General features: G+C 43.0%; 1 protein-coding gene across 2 annotated transcripts in view; it reads right to left on the bottom strand.

Annotated features, from left to right (window-relative positions):
- Positions 1 to 250: 250 nt before the first annotated feature.
- Positions 251 to 21,226, bottom strand: part of PAK1IP1 (PAK1 interacting protein 1) — a 65,971-nt gene continuing 44,995 nt past the window's right edge. For both annotated transcript variants that reach the window (XM_063923138.1, XM_063923137.1), the window contains exons 5-10: positions 17,002 to 17,054; positions 14,375 to 14,520; positions 11,649 to 11,746; positions 11,426 to 11,525; positions 3,262 to 3,382; positions 251 to 821 (exon numbers count right to left, since the gene is read on the bottom strand). In XM_063923138.1, coding sequence (XP_063779208.1) covers positions 664 to 821; positions 3,262 to 3,382; positions 11,426 to 11,525; positions 11,649 to 11,746; positions 14,375 to 14,520; positions 17,002 to 17,054 — 676 coding nt within the window. In that variant the 3' untranslated portion in view covers positions 251 to 663. The remainder of the gene's footprint in view (positions 822 to 3,261; positions 3,383 to 11,425; positions 11,526 to 11,648; positions 11,747 to 14,374; positions 14,521 to 17,001; positions 17,055 to 21,226) is intronic.

Below are 21,226 nucleotides of genomic sequence, written 5' to 3'. Positions count from 1 at the left end.
TTAAGCCTGTTGGTGCTTCGGATCAAGATCCTACTCTACACCCCTATGTCTATCCTTGTGGAGCCCAGTGTACCCCGCAGCAGAAGTATATGTTTATGGTCATATGTGTTCTGTACTGCTACTCACTAATGTTCTAATTGTTGACCTGACATTGTTTCATCTATATGTGCTTTTTGCATTTACACTTTGGGTTTTACTATGCCGATTGCTTTTGAATACCTGTACTGTTGGTTTCTATGACGTTGGGTCATTCAATAAAAATACTTTATTTAAAAACAGAAATTGAAGATGGAACATGGACCTAATGGGTAAGGAAGAAAAAAGTCCTTTATACAAACTGCAACAGGATTCACATTGGAGGTTCAATCACTGTACAAATAAAAAGATGCTACTGGCTGCTAGCAAAGAGGTGTGAGACTGACAAACGGTTAAATCACATCTGTTCTACTTGGGACCCAAGTATTTCTGTTTCTTTTTTTTTACACATAGAACTAATCTGTCCTTACAGAGATCTCATAACCTGATTTCTGGCTAGTAATAGAATATCGCAAAGATGTTAAATAGACTGAACTGAGCTGTCAGAAAGAACTCTTACTGTCTTTGTATTGCTGCAATGTAAACATTAAACTAGGCCAGATAACATAATATGTGCATAAGAGAGGCTTAGTCTTTGTTTGGCTTCTTCTTCTTTAACTTTTTCTTTTCTGAAAGTTTCCTCTTCTTGTGCACCACCTCGGTTTCTCCCTCTTGTTCTGCGTCTGAATTCTCTGTTTGCTCCTTGGGGGCCTCTACTTTCTTCTTGGGACATTTAGTCTCTTTCTCTGGAAAAATATATTTATAGAAGATTTAAACAAAGCTTACTACACAGAGCAAAATCTTGTTTCCCGTGCTGAACGGTAATGCATTTATTTATTGTTAAATGAGAGTAAGCAAATAGACACCAGAAGACTTTCATTTATTGGTATCTGCAATGCTAATTGCACTATTTTATTCATTGTTTTACCGTTTCCATAGAGTTTGACACTCGCCTTTTGGTATTTTATTCATCATTTAAAAAAATAAAACAAACATATCATATACAAGTGATTATTGTTATGAAGCTTTGAACTAGCATTTCCACTGAAACAGAGCAGGTAGCATTCTGAATAACACCGCCACAATGCAAGTAAAAATGCCAGCGGTCATGGCGCCACTAGGAACAATTACTAGCGTCAGATCCATTTAAGGCTTATGAAATCATTTAACAACACACTGCTAACCATTCATATTCATGCTGCTACTTCTGCATTGTGCAGCCACCACAGCTCAGTACTGGACCATCTATGCATCAATTTAAATATGCAGAGATGCTTTCCTTTCATATTTAGCATGAAAAATGGGTCAGATTTAAAATGTGCAGAGAGATTTACATTTGGGAGGACAATTTTCCATAAATCAATAGCTTGCGTGATGGGCACCTCATGAGGTATCTGGATGGTAGATAGACGAAACATAGATAGTCGACAGGGTTAAAAAACCCACAGTTAAATGGTCCACATGCACTTAAGCTAGGTACACACTAGGCCGATAGATTGGTCGTCCGTCTGGTCCACTGACTTATGTGATGATCAGTAAGTGAATACACACAACCGATCGTCGGCCCGATGTGTTGTGCCCAATGTCACAACTGGGCAGGAATTTACATGTGAAACATAGCATTTTGCAATCACTTGGACCATCTTCTCTGCCCTTGTACATACACAAATGGGTTAATGTTTGTTGGGAGCAAATTAACCTAACAGTATATTTTTTGATTGTAGGAGGAAACAGGAATACCCGGAGGAAACTCACGCAGGTACAGGGAGAATATACAAACTCCACATAGTTAGGGCTGTGTTGGGAAACAAATCCATGACCTCGGTGCTGTGAGGCAGTAATGCTAACCATTACACCATCCATACCTCCCAGTTGTGCAGTCAGTCACTGGCGGCTTCTGCAGCAAGTGTATGGGCGGTCTCACAAAGCATTATCTGCAGATATAGCGGCAGTCAGATGTGCTGCAGGGCTGACGCGGTATGTCTGAACGTCATTTACAGACATTTTGGGAGTAGACACCTGCTGATGAATTAAAATTTTAAATACCAGGTTTTTATACTAATAGGCATAACGATGGTTCCTCCCTCAGTGTGTGATGACAACTGTCAAATATGAAGGAGAGAGCGTGTGATGGTTTGAATCTCTTTGGATGCATCCAGAGAAAGCGATTTGCACAGAGTAGTTAACACCCTGAACCAAAAGGTGTGCCACAGCATTTTGCAGCACCATGCAAAACCCTCTAGTTTAAAAGCCTAAGGTGTAATCATGAAATGGCTTACACAGTCTCTAGACTTAAACCCCAGCGAGCTGGTTTGGGATGAACTGGACAGCAGAGTACATTTGTAAATGTTATCAGAAACTGGTAAAAAAGGGTGTGTTCTAAAACCCTTGACTGGCAGTCTAGTAAAATAGATCTTTTGGGTTCATTTTGCACTTACAACCCTTTAAAATAAGAGGTTATCCTTTAAGGGAACAGTCACAAGTATACTTTTATTTGTTTCTATCCAATGCTTTCAAGTGTTTACAATTGTAACTGATGGCCGGCATTACCATAAGGAAGCGGTTTATGGTGCTGACATTAGAGGGCACCACTGAGGCAGTTGACCACAAGCATGTAGAATTGTCTCTGAAAGAGACATACTTCCCTAGAAGACCTGAAAAGTGCTGATCCGCGCCCACACACCGAAGGAACAGTCTGTGTCGAATAGTTAGTGTTTGCTGCCTAAAAGGATTCCAAAACCTCTCTTAAACTGCAAGAGTTCAAACAAATAATGGGGTTAACACCTGGTGAAAACATCCAAAGAGCGTCAGTTATTGGCATATATCTGTGCTGCTTGGTCTCCTTATTGCAGCTTCAGTTACTGTAGCTCAATAATGTGAGCCTGCTTACCCTTGAAGTAGTGCACTGAGAAGGCAAAAATACAGGGTTGAAAAACAAACAGGTTAAAAAAAACAACAACTTTTTTTGGTTTAAACGGTTTTTTTTTTGCATTAATGTTGTAATGACTTTTTAAAAGTCTCACAGAAAGGGGGCTCTGGCGACATAGAAACGGCTAGATCCCCTTCAGTTAATGTACCTCATGATGTCATCATCCATTGGGATTAGAGTTACAGTAACAGATCAAAAACAATGATACAGAACAAAAACAGTGAGCATTAATACAGTACAAAACACTAATCTCTTACCTGTAGTGGCTTCTGGGGTTTTCTTTGCTTTATTATCACTGACTCTAGGGAGCCATACTGAAAGACACGTAAGCCTGGCTGATGTGCTCACCTCACACAGCAATGTGGGTGCAGTATCTAACTAAAATACGGAAAAAAAATCATAGAAAATAAAACAAATACACAACAAAATATTTTCAACACAAAGGAATAGTGTTACATTATTTTACATGATTAAATGTGTACAGTTTTATAGACTTCATTGTACAGTAATCTAAACAAATTGCTGCTAAGCCTAACAGCGCTCAACCCCTACAGCAGTGTCTGCTTCGGAATATATTGTGCAAAACGACTGGTGACTGATTGAGTACACTGAGTTGTGATGAATAAAATAGTGAATATTTATTAAATTAGAATAAACCTGGGTAGGTAATACTGCTACTGTGAGCAAAGGAAAAGAAAATTTGGGTAATACAAAAATAAAATGTATAATGTATAATAAACAAAAGAAAAGAAGGATAATGCAGGTATGATTGTGGATTAATTAAATTAAAATGTCCTAGTCCTAAACGGACTTTTTAATTTAATTAATCCATCAATTCACGCCTCACAATAAGAGTCAGCATCAATTGTTCAGACTTTTTTCCATTCATTCAGCAAATTATAAAAAATACCACAAGGGACTCATCACAAGCCACAGTGGTATACTGATAGAGCACCTGTGAAGAATCCATTCACAAGTGCTCACATGCATTATATGCGACTCACAATCATACCTGCATTATCCTTCTTTTCTTTTGTTTATTATACATTATACATTTTATTTTTGAATTACCAAAGTTTTCTTTTCCTTTGCTCACAGTAGCAGTATTACCTACCCAGGTTTATTCTAATTTAATAAATATTCACTATTTTATTCATCACAACTCAGTGTACTCACTCAGTCACCAGTCGCTTTGCACAATATATTCCGAAGCAGACACTGCTGTAGGGGTTGAGCGCTGTTAGGCTTAGCAGCCATTTGTTTAGATTATTAAAAAGAGGGTAAGGACACCCTTTAACTAGCAGCCCATCCCAAACAGCATCAATTTATTACCGCAGTGCGCAGATTACCCCTGTCATTTAAGTTCATTGTACAGTAGTCAATTGTAATTTCCATGTTTGATCCTATGTACCAGTTGCAAGAAACAATGACAGAGTTAGTCTTTACGGGTATGGATAATTAAGTCGACAGGGTCACTTAGTCAATAAGTAAAAGGCAGACAATGGAAAAGGTTGACCCATTTTTTGTTTATTTGTGTAATTTTCACCGTCAAAGCACAGGGAACGCCAATTAGTATAGCGCGTCCCCTTGCATGGCGCGCGAAGGCAAGGTAGTGCAGGTTACTATTACCAATCATAGTCCATGTGGATAGTAAATTATGAAAAAGTTGAACGAAATGCAGAAAATCCTTAAAAAGTTATGTCGACCATTGGCATGTCAACCATTAGTGGTCAACCTGTCGACCTATACCCCGAATACAGGGGGTTATTCAAGTCGCATCGCATTGCAATAACTATCTGAGGCGCCAATGCGCATGTGTAGGTAGTCATGCTCGTGCACAAGCAGCAAATGCGATCAGATCACATTGGCTGTGAACACCTCTGCCTGTTAGCAGGGCGTGCACCGACAGAGTGTTGCGGAGGCGGCACAGGGAAAACGGGCAGAGGTCGGCTGCGTTTTTGGGGCGACTGCCTGACGTCACATGCAGCCGCTCCGATGAGAAAGATGGCGACTGACCGCATGCATACGCACCCTAACTGCGGCTGCAGGGGGTCGTCCACAGTTGCTGCTACTGCAATTAAATTGCGGTCGCAGCCACTGGGCAGGCCATTCTGCATTCTGGGCGGCCTTGCCCTGCGATGGGCAGCCCCCAGCATGCGATAGAAAGGATTGTAGATTCTGCTTTTTACCAGAATCTGCAATCCGTACTGAATAACCCCCACAGTCTTTACATCTATATGTACTCAAGAATTATGTAGAAAGCGAGCCAAGGGCCTGATTCTTAGACGTATGCAATGTCAATGTTGTACACAGTGGAGTGATTACTTGACACCCTGCATGCGTGGCATCACTAAGCACATGCAGACATTGATTTGGGATAGCGCACACAGGGGATTTAGTCGAAAAATGAGTGACGAGTTTGGGAAAGGTAACGGGGGGTGCCAGGGAAACACAGGAGTGTCGGGAGCATTTTCTGGGTTTACCAAAGTATTGGACCTTTGACTACATATGCTCTGGCATTTTATCCTTGCTCATATTAATATTCTATATTAATTTGGGTTTTAAAGAATTAGCAGTTTGCAAATGTCCCAATGTCAGGTCAGTTTGGGGAGAGTGTCCACCGATCAGCACATCACCTTTATTTGTGAGAGATTGGTGGGTATTTACCGTGCTGCATTTCCACGCCCACTATGACATGGTCATTCCATCAGCCTACTATAGTCACATCTCTGTTCTAATTCCAAACCTACCAATATTGGCAGGTATGGGTAACACACAGTAATAAAAAGTGGCTATTTCTTAGTGTTGGTGTATTTAATTCTTCATGTAAAACTGAACAGAAAACCTGGTTAAAAGCAGGCCGTTCTCTCTTAACATTTGGCCAAATACACTCCTAACCCTTTCATGCATAGAGGCCACTACAATAGACAACTGGTTTTAAGTCATTAGCTCCTATAGAAACTATCTTTTGACATCACTAGTGCATGGTGTCCTCTTCTTTGGACCTCTACCAAACATAGAAGGTATGCCACCTAGTGGCAGATTTTAATTCCTACAAAACCAAAAAAGGTCAAAATAAAATGGCTGACATAAGATCACCAGCATCAATAATATGCTAGATATTTTGATCATTCAATTTATTTTTTTCACAGCTGATGTAAAATCACATGTCCACTTCAGTGGACGTAATAGCGGGCTCGCTGCGCTCCCCACGCTGCAGGCTCAGGGGTTCTATTCCCACTCTATGGGTGTCATGGGAATAGTCCCTGTTGGTAGGTATGATGACCGTCGGGATTGTGAGGGTGCAGGATGTAGGGGGAGGTAATGTGACCGCCGGTCACATAACTACACCCCAAATTTATCTACTGATAACTATAAAATACTTATCACCTTAAGATTAATTGAATGCAGCTCCCAATAAACACTATGGAATATTTCAAGAATGAATATGTTCAGATAAGAGCATTATCACAAGAGAGCACACGAATATAAAATAGAAAAAATATAATATTATATTCAAATACAAATAAACATTTTAAAAATATAAATTAATATATGATAATTCCCCTCAATGAAAGCTTAAAATAAATCACTTTCCCAATTGCTAGCTCCTGATCTTCCAAATGGGGAATTAGATTACTTTTGGCCAATTAACAGTGTCTTAAAGCATGCATGGTAACAGTCCATCAGGAAAAATTGTTAACCACAGTGGCTTCCAAAGGGAGTTATATTCACACAGAAAAGTGTCTGTGGTGTGATCCAGCGGACACGTATCCCCATTTCTAATTGATACTATCCCTGGTAACTGATGTTTAACAGCCTTGCTACCAGTCAACGCTGTGCTTGACCTCCCCCAATAATTGGTAGTAGCTCACCACGTGGTATCCTTGCTCCAGCAGTTACAGTATCCGTGAGCGGCGAGTGGAGGATTTCTCCCCAGCCGGGGGTCCTGCTTTGGTAACCAAGGTGTCTTTCACAAGCTAGGGGGAGGGAGAGCGTGGATGTGCAGTATGCAAAGGCAGCAGTAGAATAAGCAGGTTCTCATTAATTCTGTGGCTCCAGAGAACGTACACATCTCTATCCTTACGTGTTTCTCCGCCTTCAGAGTCTGGCGGTTTCTTCAGAGAGAGTTTAAAGGTGTCCATGCATTAGCAGGTAGCATATTTTCACCTCCAACAACCAAATTGAACATTTAATTAAATAATGGACACACCTGTGAAGGCGGCTATAATGGAATCAAAGCAATTAATTAATCGGGAAAAGTATTTCAATTATTATTTATTTATATTAATGCGCTCTCTTGTGATATTACAATTATCTGAACATAGTGTATCGGTCTCTATTAAGCAATGCCAAGGCGTAAGACCACCAGAGACACCATCTTCCTTGAGACGCAGTGTTGTTTCAGAGGCATCCCATGAAATCAGGTTCAGTGTGGGACATCACTGGCCAAAGCTTACTGATGCAAAACATGGTAACAGGTGCCACGATGCAGCGTGTGCACATAAAACTAAGTACATCTGCATGCAGTGTCTTGAGCCTTTGTGTCTGGGTGTTTCTCCATCTTTCACACACAGCATAGCAAAAGTATTTCTCATTTTTTTATCAGCGCTAACAATAATATACTGCAAATCTGTGTGTATGACTAAAATAAAACACAGGGGAATGTGTCATATTTTGATCAAAATATGACAAATTCCCCTAAGCTTGCAGCCCATTGTAAAGGGACCCTTAAGCGTTAAAAATCAGTTTGTGAAGAAGGAGAACTTTCTAGGCATGAAGCAAACTCTGAAGTAAATGAAAATATTTGTGTAATTAACATTGAGGACATTTCTGTTTCTGAATGACTTTATCCTTATACAGGCATAAAAATGCATTGTTTTCAACTTGGAGGATATTTTTCTTCTTGAGAAAAAATACAGTAAGCAACATGATAGGAACAAATTGGAACCATACCAGACCTTTATTTTTTCATTTTACCTTACTTCATTGAAAAAACAAAACACTTTCGTGGAAGTTACAGTTCCATGATAGTAGGGCAATTTTGTATGTTGCAGATGCATGTTGTCCACTCAAGTGGACAAGCCCTGAAGGATCTGAGGATCTTGGGAGCCTCCAGGTCAGTTTCACTCTGCTTGAGTTGTGCATGTCCTGCCCAGGAGATATTACCAAAGCTCATGCTATAATGGCTGTATGCCCTGGAGCCCTACTACTAAACCACTGGTAATTCATTTCCAACACGCACAATACACAGAACCAACCAAGTTTCACTCTACAAACAGATCAAACACTAGACAATTCTAAACTTTGGAAAGATGCATTTGGAACAGCAAAAATGTAGTTTGTTGAATAAAAGCATTGTAAACTACTACAGCATGAATAACCTATTTAAAAAAAGAAATCGAATTGTAGATCATATATGACCTTCAATAATGATGATGCATAGGGGTATATGCAATTAGCGGCGAATCGCGGCAAATTATCGGCCGTTTTTCAACTCGACACAATTAGACAGGCTAATTTCGGCAAGTGGGTGCCGAAATTGACCATATGCAATAAAAAACGGATTCGACAGTCCCGCGGCCGAAAAACGGACGATTTGACGGATTTTGATCCGTTTTTTTAAAAACGTGAAAAAACCAGAAAAAAAATGGCGTGGGGTCCCCCCTCTAAAGCATAACCAGCCTCTGGCTCTTCGAGCTGGTCCTGGTTCTAAAAATCCGGGGGAAAAATTGACAGGGATCCCCCGTATTTTTAAAACCAGCACCGGGCTCTGCGCCTGGTGCTGGTGCAAAAAATACGGGGGACAAAAAGAGTAGGGGTCCCCCGTATTTTATACACCAGCATCGGGCTCCACTAGCTGGACAGATAATGCCACAGCCGGGGGTCACTTTTATACAGCGCCCTGCGGCCGTGGCATTAAATATCCAACTAGTCACCCCTGGCCGGGGTACCCTGGGGGAGTGGGGACCCCTTCAATCAAGGGGTCCCCCCCCAGCCACCCAAGGGCCAGGGGTGAAGCCCGAGGCTGTCCCCCCCATCCAAGGGCTGCGGATGGGAGGCTGATAGCCTTGAGAAAATGTAAAGAATATTGTTTTTTCCAGTAGTACTACAAGTCCCAGCAAGCCTCCCCCGCAAGCTGGTACTTGGAGAACCACAAGTACCAGCATGCAGGAGAAAAACGGGCCCGCTGGTACCTGTAGTACTACTGGGAAAAAAATACCCAAATAAAAACAGGAGACACACACCTTGATAGTAAAACTTTATTACACAACTGCCGACACACACATACTTACCTATGTTGACCCGCCGACTGCCACAGTCTCCGACGATCCGGGGTACCTGTGAAAAAAATTTGACTCACCTGATCCAGTGTCCGGGAGATTATCCACGTACTTAGTAAAAAAAGAAAACGCATACCCGACTATGCCGGACTGAAAGGGGTCCCATGTTGACACATGGGACCCCTTTCCCCGAATGTGCCGGGACCCCACGTGACTCCTGTCACTGAGGTCCCTTCAGCCAATCAGGAAGCGCTACTTCCGTGGCGCTCACCTGATTGGCTGTGCGCGTGTGACCTCAGACAGCGCATCGCACAGCTCCCTCCATTACTTTCAATGGTGGGAACTTTGCCGTCAGCGGTGGGGTTACCCGCGGTCAGCCGCTGACCGCGGGTGACCTCACCGCTAACCGCAAAGTTCCCACCATTGAGTATAATGGAGAGGCTTTGCGAGGCGCTGTCTGACAGCTTACGTCCAGCCAATCAGCAGAGTGCCAGGACGTTGCGCTCGCTGATTGGCTGAAGGGACCTCGGTGACAGCAGTCACGTGGTGTCCCGGCATTCGGGGAAAGGGGTCTGATGTGTAAACATGGGACCCCTTTCAGTCCGTGGTTCGGGTAAATGCGGTTTGTTTTTTTGCCAAGTACGTGGATTTATATCTGGACACTGGATTGAGGTGAGTATAATTTTATTCACAGGTACCCCGGATCGTCGGATCAGGAGACGTGGCAGTCGGCGTGTCAACATAGGTAAATATGTGTGTGTCGGCAGGTGTGTAATAAAGTTTTACTCTCAAGGTGTGTGTCTCCTGTTTTTATTTGGGTATTTTTTTTCCAGTAGTACTACAGGTACCAGCGGGCCGTTTCCCGCATGCTGGTACTTGTGGTTCTCCAAGTACCAGCTTGCGGGGGAGGCTTGCTGGGACTTGTAGTACTACTGGAAAAACCAATATTCTTTACATTTTCTCAAGGCTATCAGCCTCCCATCCGCAGCCCTTGGATGGGGGGGGGGGGGGGGGGAGCCTCGGGCTTCACCCCTGGCCCTTGGGTGGCTGGGGGGGGACCCCTTGATTGAAGGGGTCCCCACTCCCCCAGGGTACCCCGGCCAGGGGTGACTAGTTGGATATTTAATGCCACGGCCGCAGGGCGCTGTATAAAAGTGACCCCCGGCTGTGGCATTATCTGTCCAGCTAGTGGAGCCCGATGCTGGTGTATAAAATACGGGGGACCCCTACTCTTTTTGTCCCCCGTATTTTTTGCACCAGCACCAGGCGCAGAGCCCGGTGCTGGTTTTAAAAATACGGGGGATCCCCTGTCATTTTTCCCCCCAGATTTTTAGAACCGGCTCGAAGAGCCCGAGGCTGGTTATGCTTTGGAGGGGGGACCCCACTCCATTTTTTACCGGGATTTTACCATTCCATCTAAAAAAAATTAAAATATTATTTTTAAAAATATATAAAAAATACTTGTGCCTCCAAAAAAGACAAACCAAGTACCTAATCCCTTCTAATATAAATAGATATGCTATTACCAATAAAAAAAACACCAAAAAAAACATGTTTTAAATTTTTTTTTATTAGTTTCACCCACCAAAGTGTGGCGGATTGAAAATGACGAATTTACGGTCTAAAAGCACTGTTGTCGAATTTCCAAACTTCAATTGAATATACTTTGGTCGAATTGCAGCACTTGTATCATTGCAGAAAAGTCGAATTTGACAAAAGTCGAATTTCAAAAAGTCGAATTTTGAAAGTCCGTTTTTTTGACGGAAAGTACTGAATTGCATTGGCGATTTTTTTTTTTTTGGCGAAAAAGTCCAGTTTTTCGCCAATTTCGGGAATTTGACCGCAATTGCATATACCCCATAATGTTAGAGGAACAAAATGTTAGCTAATTTCTTTTTTTACTTCATCTTCCTTAAATTGGATGGAAAGTGATTTTACTGGCATTAGTGTTATATACAACATAAAAACCTTGATGTGATGTATATGTTCACATGTGCAATCCGGTTTTACTGCATTTGTTATGTACAGAGTGTCTGTATATACAATAGTGCATGTAAATCACTGTGCAGCTGGAATTACACACCAGGCAATTTTGCTTTTCAAAACTCAGCATTCAGGCACATAACTTAATTCTCACCTTATCCAAATCAATCTTCCACATCTTAACATATCCATCACTAGATGAAGATACAATAATATGACAGCCTTCATACTCAAAAGAATGGAGACTCTTCACTCTGGTACAAAGGAGAAAACAACTGGTAAGGCATCATGGAGGTAGTGCCACTTGGAGAACGTCAGAAGGTGTATCATGAACAGAATGTAGTGTATTTGTAGGCAGAAGGGTCATTCATGCTTACCTGGTTTCATGAGCTTTATATTCACAAACAGATTTTTGAGAGTCTGTGTCATAGAGTCTGATAATATCCTCATCCCCAGCCACAGCCAGGAGAGTATCCTGTTGATTTGCAATAAAAGGGTGTTAGATACAAATGCATCACTTTTGCCCAGACAGAAAGACTTCTGATGCCAAAGAAAATATTTTAACAGCCTCATAGTAAATAATTAATTAAATCCATCAGTAAAAACTGCTAGAGTAATTTGGAAGAAATACCAAACATCGCTATTAAACCTACTCTAGCATGAAAGCTAATTGATGGTAAAAGGGGAAAACTTCCAAGAACTTAATAATTTAACATTGTAGCTGCTGGGATTTGTGAATACATTTATCAACAAAGTGAAAACATTTCAGCCATTTGTAAGGTCTTGCTGTAAGTGTTTCCAGCATATCTTGCAAGTAACAATCATGTGCCCTAACAGACGGCCCTTACAGCCAGATGCAGCCCCCAAGACGTCATCTGCGGCCCCCAGCATTGTTTGTTTTATCTGCCGGTAATGTTATTACAGGTCGGAGTATCTTTCTTTGATACATTTTTCCATTTATTACAGAGTAATGGTAACACGTGGCTCTTCTGGTGGTCAGATGGCTGACCATGTGACCCTGAAGTGGATCAGTATGGCTATCACTATCCTAACTTATATCCATCTAGTAAAACATAAACTGTATGCTACTTGGTGTTCTAGTCAGTCTCAGAAATAAACGCTTACAAGAACATGGAATAAAGGCCCCTACACATTTGTCGATCCGCCGCCGAGCTGCCCAACGGCAGATACGGCAGCGGGGTGGCAGTGACGGGGGTGGGGGTTGGTGGGGGGTGGGGGCAGAGTGGCGCTTCTTCACTCCCCCCATCACCCAGCTCCATAGCAGTGCATGCTAATACGGACAATCTCGTCCATATTGGCCTGCATGCATAAGCGACTGGGCACCAACAATGAACGTAGGACCCTTAAGAAATCACCCATTTCATTCTAAAAAAAAACAAAAGCACATATACAACATACTTAATACTACACAATCCATAAACTGTATTTAGCTTTCAAAGACAATTTAAGAGAGATTATGTTTCATGCTGATGGCAGTTTGATCACATCTTGATCGCTGACTACTCAAACCTTTTGCACTGTAGTTAGGTGTTATCATTGAATGTGTCAGCATAGCACAACCCCTGAGTTTTTAGGAGATGTGTATGGTAAACTAGCCTATAGATCATAGTGTCTGAAACAAATTCCAAAGCAAACACTATAACAGGGATCTGATATGTGTTACCAGCAGACGGTATTGCCGGCTGACAGCATACCGACAGCGGCATCACATCTGCCGGAATCTCGGCAGCAAGTCCCCTCGCGGGTTCGCTGAGCTTCAAGCCTGGTGGCTCGCTACAGGTTCTATTCCCACTCAGTTTGTGGCGTGGACCCACCAACCGAGTGTGAGAACGGGGCAACGCTTGGGATTTCCTCTGTCAGCATTTCACCAGCTGTCGGGATTCCGGCGTCTGTCTCCTGAATGCCGGGATCCAGACATGCCGGCATTTTAACTGCATCCCTGTAGCAGAAATACAAAATAGCTAAAGCACGGTACATTACTTAAATAGATATTTCAGCTCACACATTGAAAAAAAAAAAACAAGTCTAGTTCTGGACATAGTGTTATAAAAATGCACAGCCTGGACCTTTTATCAGGATACAGGGTTACCTCTGCGCTACTACAGCAGGTCCCTAAAATGCAGAGAGGCACATATTGGAACATGGGGCCTTCCCCTGCTGCTTCACTGGCACCAAGATACCACGCTGATACTTAGAAATCGAATTACTTTAGGGAAATGAAGTTGTGCAGTGACATACTGGGTGCAGTGTGCTCTACTGTGCCCTACTCTGCAAATCTAAACACGTTAGTTGACCCATGTGTGCAGACAGCACATAGTAAGAAGGTCCCACTGTGTTAGTACACAATATACAGCTAAAGGTACCTAGAAACTATTTTTTAAAAATACATTTCAAAACTGTAAATGTTCTTTAAAAGAATAAAGCAAGCAATGTTAATTACTTAAGATATGAATTATATATGGAATTACTAAACAGGCAATTCCCAGAAATGTTATATTTCATGGTTTTGACACATTTATTCCTGGGCCAACCTCACAAGAGGTGATGTTCAATTAAAAAATAAACTTTACCATTTATTGTTCCATGATTGAAGCCTGACCATGGTTGATCCCCCTTGAGAAACACAACGTTAGCAACCCTGTTGAAAGTTATTGTTTGCAAAGGCCAGCACTCTTCCCCCCTCCTAGTTCTGAATCATTAGCGCACCTCTCACTTCCATCGGGGTATTCTTCTGCACCCATAAACATAGTTAGATATCGCTACACAAAACACATCTCATCGTGTAGTTTCACACTGGAATAATTTACTTGTTTAAACACTGTAGATAGTTACAACTCCAGATGTTGCAAGTTATTATTTTGACAGTGTTTTACTTGGAGGAGCAATGTTTAAGCAGCCACCTGCATTGTTTCTAGATGTGACACAGCCATGTGTGCCTGTACAGCACGGTGACCACTTGGGAGTATTAACACTTTCACCGGTGCATTCAGTTCTTTCAAAAAGTCTATAGAATGGCATGATAATAAAAAGATATCTTTGTAAAATATAGGCAGACTTTGCTGCAGAGAACAGAACATCTTACCGTTATAAAATGTATTGAAGATATTCTCTTTGGATTATTGATTGTGCCAATAATAGACGCAGTTTCCAGTTTGTACACATCCCCCCTGTCCTGCATCACCACCACGTATTTCTCTCCACTGGGAGACCACTGAACGATCTGTGCATCTGAAGCAAGAGAGGAGAGTTGTACATTTGTTCAATCATCATTTATTTGGGTTATTCAAAAACACAGTGACTTTGGGATATTCCAAAACACACACATTATAAACTCCTTTTTTTAGGAGGAAGGAGCAGCATAGCTAGAAGGTAACTATTTAGTGATTAGCTCAGTAACAACGAGCTTGTTTGTTATCCTCAGCAGCCCTGAAATATTAATGAGATTGTGTAAAGTTTGTGAAAAGGAATAACAAATAACTGAAACACTGCCAAATAAGCAATACAACACTGCAAGTTTTTTATTATTATTACTACTACCACCAGTTGATATAGCGCACACATATTCTGCAGCGCTTTACAGAGAATATTTGGCCATTCACATGTTTTGAAGGCACTAAGACCTCCTTGCCAAGCAGATGACAAATGTAGACGAAATGATAAACAATTTATTTTGCTCAATTGTACAGACCCCATTTACTTTGCAGTTAAATACTTTACTCACCGAGGTATGACTGAGACTTATAATGATGGTAGATGTCGGAGAGAACACAGACTGATACTAAAGTATTTGTTGGGGATAATTTGTACCAGAAGGGTGAACTGGAATGCCACCTGAATCTTGGAGTACCAGCTGCAGTGGTATGAAGTGGGTACTATTGCCAGTAGGTGTTGGTGAAGAATCACTGAGCAAGAATTCCCCTGGATGCACAGACGCCCTTATATACTAAAACATATTGAGCATCATTTATAAACCTCATAATTCACCTGGAAACCATAAAATAAAACCCACTAACCAACATTACTAAAAATCGGCGGAACCCATGGGGGTAGAACAAACTTGGGGTATCCCAGCTCATATCTGGGGGTCATGCACCACGATAAACCTCTTCTGGGACAAAAAGTTTTGGCCCAGTATGTGCCCCCTGTCCCTCTGTTTGGAAAAGTTATCAGCTCTCCTCTTCTACCTCTCACCTATTCCCCATGACCCATGAACAATGGTGGCCATATCACCTTAAAGCTTTTTCCTTGAATTATGAACTCTGACCAACTGATGTTAGCTTTCTCCTTGCACCTCTGGAGCACTGCACAGCTTCTACACTATCTGGGAAGCAGACAAGATCAATGTCATAGTTCAGTGGTTCCCAAACACGATCATCAAGGCACCCCAACAGTCCAGGTTTTAAGGATATCCATGATTAGGCACACATGACTTAATTAGTAACTCAGTCAGTTTGATTATATCATCTGTGCACAAACAGGGATATCCCTAATACCTGGGCTGTTGGGGTGACTAGAGGACCATGTTTGGGAAACGCCATCATGGTTGTAATGTAAGAAAGGTCCACTACAGTGTTGTCCAAGCCATGCCCCCTTAAGGTAGCTGGTATCAATCCAGCACAGGGATTGTAAAACTAGTTTTTAGAAAAACATGATTAAAAATTACACATTTTTGCAAAAACAAACTACTAATGGTTTTTGGCCTCTTGCATTGGTTGGTCCTGCTTTTGGAGTTGTGTATGTATCTTAGTTTATTAGACTTTGTTCTATTCAGTAAGACTGATTTAGTAAGTGTAGATAGTATTCATTTTTTCACTTTCTTAGTATTGTACATGCCTGTTAATGCACACAACAGAGCCAATTCAATTGTTGCTGCAAGATAAACAGAAAGTGTGCGCGCCATGGGTAATGGGTGTCTTATCGGAGCAAAAAATTAAAAACTCCAAGGGATGGCCATTACTATGGATGGCCAAAAGGGGGCGCCAGGAAGAACTCAATAGACCCCATTTTGCATTACTTGAATAGGCTAATCAGCTGTGGCGACTGCATCAACAGAAAACCTAAAACCAAAAATGAATTTAAGTGTAAACCAACACACAAATGTATTTAATAGTTCCGTAATAAAATCTGTGACCAGAAATGGGAAAGACACACATATCAAATTAAAATGAAAAGAATCTAATTTGACTACAGAAAGGAACAAATACAAGATTAATATTTTGACAGCAATGCAGAACATACATATATGTTAACGGAACATAATAACGCTGGCAGAGCAAATGAACCCTCATTGGGCCGGATCGCATGTCTTCATAAAATGCATTATTACAATGCACTTAGCCTGCATTTACACATAATCTAATAGAATCTGCAAACTTTGAAAGGTCATCATTTTAATGTAACTGCAAAGAGGAAATGTGAGTGGCAATTGAACTGGTTCTCTGGCTTAAACACCATCTCCGCAGAACTACAGTTCCAGTATTCAGCCAGGCTGTGAAAGGAACCAGGGAAAAACAGTTGCGTGTAGTGGCGCCTTGGGTACAGTGAATGTTTCACCTTCTCAGACTTATTCTCAATCGTTTGCATCACTCTTCTCTGCAGCTAAACTGGTGCTATGTCATTTTATGAACAGGTGGAGGTAAATACGCATTACCAAAAAGTGGCAAATACTACTAAACAGGAGTAACAATTAAGAAACGTAAATTCACTTACTTTGTTTGATATTTTTTATAAAAGCAGAGCGACCATCAACAAGGTTCCAGGTTCTGTATCAAAGAAAATTTCATAGAGAAAAAAAGTTTAAAAATAATTGTTTTTATTGCAGTTGGCTTCTTTTTAATCATACATGGGTGGCCCCAAGAAGGAATCCTCTTTCTGCAACCTTAGTAGAAACAGGGGTTTTCCAACGACCCAAAAGTAAAAATGGAGGCATCTCCGGTGCTGAGAGGGGAATGGTAATGAGCCATAGAAATGCCAATGATACTGTAGGCCGCGACTTAACAGCCACTTTCCATAGGACAGTTATTAGAACTTGTTCAAAATGACATGACAGCCTCATACATGGTGGGTCACAGGAAAAAGGAGATGCAATGCAAAGTGCAAATGACCCTGAGACATGTATAGAAGTAGCTTAAAATAAGAATTTACTTACCGATAATTCTATTTCTCGTAGTCCGTAGTGGATGCTGGGGACTCCGTCAGGACCATGGGGATTAGCGGCTCCGCAGGAGACAGGGCACAAAAAGTAAGCTTTTAGGATCACATGGTGTGTACTGGCTCCTCCCCCTATGACCCTCCTCCAAGCCTCAGTTAGGTACTGTGCCCGGACGAGCGTACACAATAAGGAAGGATATTGAACCCCGGGTAAGACTCATACCAGCCACACCAATCACACCGTATAACTTGTAATTGAACCCAGTTAACAGTATGACAAACGTAGGAGCCTCTGAACAGACGGCTCACAACAAATAACAACCCGATTTTTTTGTAACAATAACTATGTACAAGTATTGCAGACAATCCGCACTTGGGATGGGCGCCCAGCATCCACTACGGACTACGAGAAATAGAATTATCGGTAAGTAAATTCTTATTTTCTCTAACGTCCTAAGTGGATGCTGGGGACTCCGTCAGGACCATGGGGATTATACCAAAGCTCCCAAACGGGCGGGAGAGTGCGGATGACTCTGCAACACCGAATGAGAGAACTCAAGGTCCTCCTCAGCCAGGGTATCAAATTTGTAGAATTTTGCAAACGTGTTTGCCCCTGACCAAGTAGCAGCTCGGCAGAGTTGTAATGCCGAGACTCCCCGGGCAGCCGCCCAGGATGAGTCCACTTTCCTTGTGGAATGGGCCTTGACAGATTTAGGTTGTGGCAAGCCTGTCACAGAATGTGCAAGTTGAATTGTGCTACAAATCAAACGAGCAATCGTCTGCTTAGAAGCAGGAGCACCCATCTTGTTGGGTGCATACAATATAAGCAGTGAGTCAGACTTTCTGACTCCAGCCGTTCTTGAAATATATATTTTCAATGCCCGGACCACGTCCAACAACTTGGAATCCTCCAACTCGTTAGTAGCCACAGGCACCACAATAGGCTGGTTCAGGTGAAACGCTGACACCACCTTAGGCAGAAAATGAGGACGCGTCCGCAGTTCTGCCCTGTCCGTATGGAAAATCAGATATGGGCTCTTATATGATAAAGCCGCCAATTCTGATACTCTCCTGGCTGAAGCCAGGGCCAGTAGCATGGTTACTTTCCATGTAAGATACTTCATCTCCACCGATTTGAGCGGCTCAAACCAATGGGATTTGAGAAAATCCAAGACTACATTAAGATCCCACGGTGCCACTGGGGGCACAACCGGGGGCTGTATATGTAGTACTCCTTTTACAAAAGTCTGGACTTCAGGAACTGAAGCCAATTCTTTCTGGAAGAAAATCGACAGGGCCGAAATTTGAACCTTAATGGACCCCAATTTGAGGCCCATAGACAATCCTGTTTGCAGGAAATGTAGGAATCGACCCAGTTGAAATTCCTCCGTGGGGGCCTTCCTGGCCTCACACCACGCAACATATTTCCTCCAAATGCGGTGATAATGTTGTGCAGTCACCTCCTTCCTGGCCTTTACCAGTGTAGGAATGACCTCTTCCGGAATGCCTTTTTCCTTTAGAATTCGGCGTTCAACCGCCATGCCGTCAAACGCAGCCGCGGTAAGTCTTGGAATAGACACGGTCCCTGCTGAAACAGGTCCCGTCTTAGAGGTAGAGGCCACGGATCCTCCGTGAGCATCTCTTGAAGTTCCGGGTACCAAGTTCTTCTTGGCCAATCCGGAGCCACTAGTATCGTTCTTACTCCCTTTTGCCGTATAATTCTCAGTACTTTTGGTATGAGAGGCAGAGGAGGGAACACATACACTGACTGGAACACCCACGGTGTTACCAGAGCGTCCACAGCTATTGCCTGAGGATCTCTTGACCTGGCGCAATACCTGTCCAGTTTTTTGTTGAGGCGGGACGCCATCATATCCACCATTGGTTTTTCCCAACGGTTCACAATCATGTGGAAGACTTCTGGATGAAGTCTGCTGAGGAAGTCTGCTTCCCAGTTGTCCACTCCCGGAATGAACACTGCTGACAGTGCTATCACATGATCTTCCGCCCAGCGAAGAATCCTTGCAGCTTCTGCCATTGCTGTCCTGCTTCTTGTGCCGCCCTGTCTGTTTACGTGGGCGACTGCCGTGATGTTGTCCGACTGGATCAACACTGGCTGACCCTGAAGCAGGGGTTTTGCCAGACTTAGAGCATTGTAAATCGCTCTTAGCTCCAGTATATTTATGTGAAGAGACATCTCCAGGCTTGACCATACTCCCTGGAAGTTTCTTCCCTGTGTGACCGCTCCCCAGCCTCTCAGACTGGCATCCGTGGTCACCAGGACCCAGTCCTGTATGCCGAATCTGCGGCCCTCTAACAGATGAGCACTCTGCAACCACCACAGAAGAGACACCCTTGTCCGTGGCGATAAGGTTATCCGCTGATGCATCTGCAGATGCGATCCGGACCATTTGTCCAGCAGATCCCACTGAAAAGTTTGTGCGTGGAATCTGCCGAATGGAATCGCTTCGTAAGAAGCCACCATCTTTCCCAGGACTCTTGTGCATTGATGCACAGACACTGTCCCTGGTTTTAGGAGGTTCCTGACAAGTTCGGATAACTCCCTGGCTTTCTCCTCCGGAAGAAACACCTTTTTCTGAACCGTGTCCAGAATCATTCCCAGGAACAGCAGACGTGTCGTCGGGGTCAACTGAGATTTTGGAAAATTCAGAATCCACCCGTGTTGTTGCAGCACTAGTTGGGTTAGTGCTACTCCGTCTTCCAGCTGTTCTCTGGATCTTGCCCTTATCAGGAGATCGTCCAAGTAAGGGATAATTAATACGCCTCTTCTTCGTAGAAGGATCATCATTTCGGCCATTACCTTGGTAAAGACCCGAGGTGCCGTGGACAATCCAAACGGCAGCGTCTGAAACTGATGACAGTTTTGCACCACGAACCTGAGGTACCCTTGATGTGAAGGGCAAATTGGGACATGCAGGTAAGCGTCCTTTATGTCCAGGGACACCATAAAGTCCCCTTCTTCCAGATTCGCTATCACTGCTCTGAGTGACTCCATCTTGAACTTGAATTTTTGTATGTACAGGTTCAAAGATTTGAGATTTAGAATAGGTCTTACCGAGCCGTCCGGCTTCGGTACCACAAATAGCGTGGAGTAATACCCCTTTCCCTGTTGTAGGAGGGGTACCTTGACTATCACCTGCTGAGCAAACAGCTTGTGAATGGCTTCCAATACCGTCGCCCTGTCCGAGGGAGACGTTGGCAAAGCAGACTTTAGGAACCGGCGAGGGGGAGACTTCTCGAATTCCAACCTGTAACCCTGAGATACTACCTGTAGAATCCAGGGGTCCACCTGTGAGCAAGCCCACCGTGCGCTGAAATTCTTGAGTCGACCCCCCACCGTTCCTGAGTCCGCTTGTAAGGCCCCAGCGTCATGCTGAGGGCTTTGCAGAACCCTGGGAGGGCTTCTGTTCCTGGGCAGGGGCTGCTTGCTGCCCTCTCTTACCCCTTCCTCTGCCCCGAGGCAGATATGACTGTCCTTTTGTCCGCTTGTTCTTATAGGAACGAAAGGACTGCGGCTGAAAAGACGGTGTCTTTTTCTGTTGGGAGGGGGTCTGAGGTAAAAAAGTGGATTTTCCGGCAGTTGCCGTAGCCACCAGATCCGATAGACCGACGCCAAATAATTCCTCCCCTTTATACGGCAATACTTCCATATGTCGTTTGGAATCCGCATCACCTGACCACTGTCGCGTCCATAAACTCCTTCTGGCAGATATGGACATCGCATTTACTCTCGATGCCAGAGTGCAAATATCTCTCTGCGCAT

The sequence above is a fragment of the Pseudophryne corroboree genome, chromosome 5, assembly GCF_028390025.1.
Source record: "Pseudophryne corroboree isolate aPseCor3 chromosome 5, aPseCor3.hap2, whole genome shotgun sequence".
NCBI classification, from domain to species: domain Eukaryota; kingdom Metazoa; phylum Chordata; class Amphibia; order Anura; family Myobatrachidae; genus Pseudophryne; species Pseudophryne corroboree.
Note: the sequence above shows the minus strand (reverse complement) of the source record. Positions and strands in the feature narration are given on the sequence as shown.